Raw genomic sequence first — 6,866 nt, 5'->3', positions numbered from 1 at the left:
CCCACAGGTTTCACTGAGCACCCCTGGCTGTCCTGGAACTCTATCTATAGACCAGGCTGGCCTCGAACTCAGAGCTCCTCTAGCCTCTGCCTCCCCCGCGTTGGATTTAAAGGCACACCACCACTGCCTGGCCAAGCTTAACATTCTTAATGTAATCATAATACAAAAACTACCAAGAAGTATGAAGCACAGCTTTCCCTTTAACTCCTACACCTCCTACTTACAATGTGGAGCTCTCATCAAAGGAACAGACATGTACTTTTGTTCAGGACTTTTAAATAAGAGATTATGTAGGCATTTACTTTAGAAAGGGCTTTATTTATGTACAAATAATAGTTAGCATTCTATCCATAAATTCTACTTTCCAAAAGCCAGAGTTTCTTTTTTGGTTGTTTTTCTTAAGGTTTAAAAAAAAAAAATTAAAATGTTGGACACGATGGTGCACGTCTTTAGTCCCCGAACTTGGGAGGCAAGAGGCAAGGGTAGGTGGATCTTTTTGAGTTCCAGGCAGGCTGGTCTACAGAGTGACTTTCAGGACAGCCAGGGCTACACAGACATCCTGTCTCCAAGACAAAAAAAAAACAAAAAAACAAAGAAAAGAAAACCACACACTAAACTTTGAAAGGCACCAAGATCCTTCCACTTCTAGATCACTGCTGGGCTGGGAGGAGAGGAGATTATTTCAGGACAGATGTCACAACTTGGAACTGAGCATTCTCCAAAGCAAAAATAGCAAGGTGCCAATTGGGCAAAGTTTATCAACCCGGCCCACCTCCAACATAACAGCTGCCTATTAGAATGGCTGGAGCAGATCAGATGGCCCAACGTAATCGGCTGTGCTGTATGCTGTCTAAGAAGTTACTAAACATATTAGACCAAAACAAAAGAGACTCAGGTAGACATGAGAACAGTCAGTTCCTAGTGTGACCTCCATTTCAATAACCCTAATAAACAGACTATCCCAATGCAAGGAAAATATTACATCATTTCAAATTTCACACTGGAAGACAGTTGGCTCAACCATGTTATGCCCACAGTTCATGTCTTCATCTACACACAAACTTTTTGTGTGCGTGAGCGTAACACAGTGAAGCAGAACGCTGAGCTGAGACCTAACATCCACAAGGAGATGCTTTTACAGGCTGCAACGTTTAAGGAGGAAGCATGTTGAATCAGTCTTGTCTGAGGGGCCTTATGGAACCAGTGAATAACTTAGGGGTCGAAAGTCTCCACTTGACTCCAGTGTGCACAGGGCTGGTTGCAGGCAGCACCGTTAGGAAGCTTCTTCCATGTCCACATCCTCCTGTAACTGCTGTACCATTTTTTCCTCCAGCTGCTTTCCTTTGCCTTTAAAAGATGCAGAAGATGCAATGTAAATACAGTGCTCCTGTGTGAGACTCTCAAAAATAAACTCAAATTCAAATAGGAGAAAAATGTAAACCACAGAAACTTAAGTATGACTCTGCAGAATTGATTCCAGCACTCTACAAAGCATCCAGACTGCCCTGCAGTAGTAGCCATTCCTAAGAAGTTAGGAATACTAGTCAAACTCACCCAGGCCTTAGGAATGCACAAAGCATATACAAATGCATCATCTCAAACTTCTGCAAACCCCACTGAACCGTGAGAAAGCACAGACAGAGCCATACGCCCTACATCACTCGACTAGTGAGTCCATAACCCTCAGCTGGGATGAAACGCTCAGCTATCTAGGTGCAGGGTCCACCTGACCAGGAGAGGGCTAATGAGAACTAAAGGAAGCAGGATCTCTGCTCTTTCTGGGCACTGCATCATGTGCATCAGAAACAAACATCCCAGGGTTTGGTCTACTTGTTCTGATGGAATTAGGTACAAACAGGACCGAGCTAATCCCTTCACACAAACCCAATCAAGACCTAATTACAGAGTTTGCCTTTACTAAAATTTAATCAATTTCTCTCTCCCTTTAAGTAATCTTAATTAAGAAAGAATCAATTCTGTACAAGATTGTATTTGCTGCTGGCTACACAACAGACTTAGAGAAAACCTGTACCCAGGTAAGTTTAACAAAAGGAAGGTTTTATTACAAAGTGCCCCTAGAATGTGGTACCAGGACCACCTGGAGAGCTACAGATGACCTGGGCTTTTGTGTTTATACACAAAGTTTCCCAGATTATTCCAAAACAAACCAAAGGTTGAGAGTTGGTAACATAAAGTATCTTTTAATCAAAAGTATGAGGTAAACATCATATATGCAATTGCTGCTCAAATAATTTTGTTTAACTTAAAAAAGCACTTGTGGAAGAATGGAGGGAAGAGACACTATCAGCCACAGCCTGTCCACAATGGGGAGACACTGAGTGAGCGGCACTTTATAGACAGACCACACCAAGGCAGATTTAGAGCATGAGCTGGGGCCCCATCCCACAACCACAAAACTCCACTCCTGCCTCTCCACTCACCTGCAAGAGGAGCCCGGATAAGATGGATGTTCTGCTTGACCTCCTTGATGTCCTGAACCTTCTGTAGCTCTTTGTTTTTCTTCAACCTGTGATAAAATGCATCAAAGCCACACTTCAGTGACCAAACTTCTGAGACTTTAACTCTCACCACAGTTTCTGCATTCACTAATGATGCTGGCAGCACAAGTGAGGACACAAAGGGCTAGCCACCCTTCTGCTCCTTCCAATTCTCCGCCTCCCACTCAGCAACAACTGCTGCAGGTCAACAAGGAATCAGCTGGTTCCCAAACCTTATGTTTATCCATAAGCTAAGGCAAAGTCACCTGTTGGGTCTCTTCCTTAGTCTATGTCAAAACTATGTTCAAGTTCCTAATTAACAGAGTTTATATCCTAGCAACCTGTTCACTACATCCACTGTGCCCAGTGTGGTGCAAAGGGGAGCTCGCTTCATATCTACTGACAGAACTAGCATCTGACCGATGGACTCGGTAGATGGCAGAGCCCATTTCCATGGCAAAGACACAAAACTCTATCACAAGGCAGTCTCCCAACTGCCAGTGTATGTGTCCTTCCTCCTCACAGAGCAGTCTCCATGCTGTGTAGCTCTGTTAGTTCTTCAGCCATTACAGGAGCATAGAACACACGACATTCATCTGAAACAATGAGCAGTCCTCAAAACACCCATGCTCACCTTCTGAAATGTCAGAAAGCTGCCACAGCATGCTTCTGTACTAAGACTTCCACTGTGGCTAGTTAGATTAAAGCTAATTTTTGCCAGTAACATATGGCTCAGTGGGTAGAGGCACTTGCCGCCAAGCCCAACTACTAAGTTCAATCTGTTGGGCCCATATACTATAAAGAAAGAACCAACTCTTTTCAAGATGTCCTCTGAACGCCACATACTCACCATATCATGTTCACACACACCATGACACATACACACACACACACACACACACACACACACACACACACACACACAATCTTAGGGTAGGTATGGAGCACACTCCTTTAATCCCAACATTCAAAAAAGTAGAGGCAGCTGAACCTGAGTTCCAGGCCACAGAGACCTGTAAGACCCTATTCTCAAAAGACAAAAAAAGAAAAAAAAAAAAAAATGAGAAGTTGGAAGAAATGGCTCAGTGGTTAAAAGTACTGCTTGTTCTTGCAGACAGCCTAGGCTCTCCCAGGGCCCACATGGTGGCCCACAACTGTCTATGACTCTAGTTCCAGATCTGATGTCTTTTTCTATCTCTGTAGGCAATGCACACTTATTTACACATGCAGACAAAACACTCATATATAAGATTAAAAAAAAAAATCAACCTTTTTTAAGAGTTAATAAACAGATAAAGGTGACTTTCCCTGTATTAAAGGTATAGCTCATCCCTTGCCAGGAAAGGGAAAGTGTGTGCTGCCAATGAGACAACAAAGAATGGAAAGAATAAAAACGACTTGTCTCCCACAGTAGGAGAGCCTGAGGGACTCCTCCCACTGGGCAGATGCGGGCCACACACAACATCAAAACAAACAACTGGGGGGGGGAGGGGGCACAAGCCTTTAATCCCAGCACTTGGGAGGCAGAGACAGGCGGATTTCTGAGTTCGAGGCCAGCCTGGTCTACAGAGTGAATTCTAGGACAGCCAGGGCTATACAGAGAAATCCTGTCTCAAAAAAAACCAAAAAACAAAAACAAAAACAAAAACAAAACAAACAACAATATGAACCATACCCTGCAAATACCACAGGAGGCCATGGGCACAGACCCAGTATGCTGATATGAATAAAGGAGATTCTGAAAGTAGAGAAAGGGAAAGCCTTTCCCACATGAGAACATTTCACACCAACTGAGGCCAGACTCCCTGATGGAGGCTTAAAACAAGAACAAGTCTGAAGAATAATGAGCTCTTTCCAGAAACTTCTCCATTATCAATTGCCAAGGACAAAACAAGTCTAACCCATAAACAACACTGTAACCAAAGAGTCAAAGTTAACAGGGACAGCGGGCAGTGGTGGCACACACTCAGTGGTGGCCTCAAACTCAGAAATCCACCTGCCTCTGCCTCCCAAGTGCTGGGATTAAAGGTGTGCACCACCACCGCTGGGCAAGATTTATTTACTTATTTTATTTGTTTTACACCAGAAGAGAGCATCAGATCCCATTACAGATGGCTGCTGGGAATTGAACTCAGGACCTGTGGAAGAGCAGTCAGTGCTCTTAACCGCTGAGCCATCTCTTCAGCCCAGGAAAGATTGTTATGTGGGATGAATAACCTAAAGCACACAGAGCAGGAAGGGCACCAAGTGTTCAGCTCACTATGATGACAGTGAAAAATGCAGAGGATACAGAAGTGTTCCATCACACTATTCTTCCTGGGTTTTTTGAAAGTATGAAGTTATGTCAAAATAAAAAGGGCTTTAAAAATACCAGTGCCTCTAGGAATCTCTTAATTATTCCTCTACACATATACATACCTGTTCATTATAAATTTAGCCTGGCGCTTCTGTTTGATCTCTTCAACTCTCTTCATTGCATCAACTACAAAAAAAATTACAGTCAGCAAATGTACACACATTCAACCAGTAGGTTTATAACAAGCACTTTAAATACTTCTGCATGACTTTGGCTTACATGAAAAAATTCACTACAAACTACTGACAGAGCTAAAGGTATGAGACGTTAGCTGTACTCACTAGTCAGGTTAAGTAACTGCATCAAACAATTTAGGGAACAATATGTTAGACTCCTCATACTGTCTACATGAAACTGTTTTTAAGATCCAATACAAAAGATGAACATAACCCAGGCAGGGAAGAAGAGCAGTGCGGCACTGCTTCTTAACAGCATGTCCAGATGTGGGGACGAGCCTGCCAATACCTGACCCAGTCAACAAGAAACCAAATCCCTGCACTAGTCAACTAGTGTGGGGACTGAGTATGATCTGCAAGCAGCCACAGGAAGGAGAGAACGCACAGAGGGGACCTATCACACACAAAAATACTGCAACCTAAAAGAGTTCACACGGCTACCAGCACTCAGGAAGACAAGGCTTTGAGTTCAAGGCCAGCCGTGGCTTCACAGCAAGATCCTCTTAAAAGTGAAAAAAAGGAACTAAGTTTTGTAACACTTTTCCTCCCCACCAACATTTAAAGCCAGTAGTTAACGTTACAGAAGGCCCACAGACCCTGCTACCCCACGACTTACTAGTTTTATTCCATAGCTCTCGCTGGTATTTCACAGGCTCATTTCTACGTTTTTCAAATTCAAATGAGTTGTCCTATAAGATAGAACAGAGGGTTGACAAGAAAGATGGTAAGCAAGCATTGTTTAAAATAGTCTCCTTTGCCCAAAAATCCTAAGTGGACACATATTAAGACACTGTCCTTGTTTATACTGGAGAATATTAGCTGAAAACAGCTCTTTTCAGAGGGACTCTCCAAGTGAAAGGCCCATCCCTCCCTCCCTCCCTCCTTCAGTGGCTGTCCAGCAACTGTGAGAATTACAAACTGAAAGGCTTCCCCAATTTCTGAGCTCCAGATGAGAATCACAGGCAGAAATTCCATTCTGTGAACCATTTTTCATCGATCAAATCAAATACCAAGAATCTATCTAAGAACCTGTCACAGCAAAAAGCTGTGACACCACACGCCTGCAGGGGTAGCCTGTGTGGTGCTAGGCCCTCCAAAGGGGGGTATGTGGATAGTTAATGAGCATTAATCTGAAGACATGCAAAACGATCTGAGAAAGCTGCAGGCGTGCCTATGCTTTCAAATGTAGCTGACAGAAGACATAGAATATCAACTCTACGCTAGTTATTCCCTTTACAAATGTGAGATTGCCTTCAGCTCAGCCCCCTCAGCAGTAAGGCAGCGGGGTTGGGGGGGAGCAGGACTGGCACCCCTCCCTTCCTCCCCCTGCTGCCTCACCTACACTGAAGACTACTTTTGAACGAGTAACTGCGACTTGGCCTCCCATCCTGCACAGCAGGCAGCTGTGTTCACTAGACGGCCCTTGTGTTGGGAACCAGGGATGGCAGCCTTATAGATTATACTTGTAAGTGACCAGAAGGAGGGAGGTCACAGGGTTAGGGGGAAGGAACAGCCATAGAGGGGCACAACTTAAACTTCTTCCTCCAGGAAAGGACAGCTGATGCTTCTGTCATCTCCGTCTTCAGGGGCCAAGCACCCCTTCAGCCCTCAGCTAGCCTCAATACCAACACCAGCTTTGGCTCTCTGACCGAGTCCTACCAAAGACATGCAGAAACCGATACGTATCTGTCACAAACCTCACCCGAGCTCAGTGCTCCTCAGATGCTCCTCAGCTCCTCTCCTAACTTCCTCCCAGTCCTTAAGCCCAGGTTCCCACCTCGACCAACCCATTTAAATGATTTTCCTTTTTCTTCAACAAAGCCAAAAACAGTTTTG

At 44.2% G+C, this 6,866-nt stretch overlaps 1 protein-coding gene across 1 annotated transcript in view; it reads right to left on the bottom strand.

Annotated features, from left to right (window-relative positions):
* Positions 1–297: 297 nt before the first annotated feature.
* The window catches only part of Rsl24d1 (ribosomal L24 domain containing 1), an 8,591-nt gene continuing 2,022 nt past the window's right edge, over positions 298–6,866 (bottom strand). Inside the window, exons 3-6 of the mRNA XM_031345337.1 lie at positions 5,647–5,719; positions 4,917–4,980; positions 2,442–2,527; positions 298–1,347 (exon numbers count right to left, since the gene is read on the bottom strand). Coding sequence (XP_031201197.1) covers positions 1,274–1,347; positions 2,442–2,527; positions 4,917–4,980; positions 5,647–5,719 — 297 coding nt within the window. The 3' untranslated portion in view covers positions 298–1,273. The remainder of the gene's footprint in view (positions 1,348–2,441; positions 2,528–4,916; positions 4,981–5,646; positions 5,720–6,866) is intronic.

This window comes from Mastomys coucha, unplaced genomic scaffold (genome assembly GCF_008632895.1).
Source record: "Mastomys coucha isolate ucsf_1 unplaced genomic scaffold, UCSF_Mcou_1 pScaffold23, whole genome shotgun sequence".
In the NCBI taxonomy this organism is placed as follows: domain Eukaryota; kingdom Metazoa; phylum Chordata; class Mammalia; order Rodentia; family Muridae; genus Mastomys; species Mastomys coucha.
This window is presented reverse-complemented; position numbering and strand designations above follow the sequence as displayed.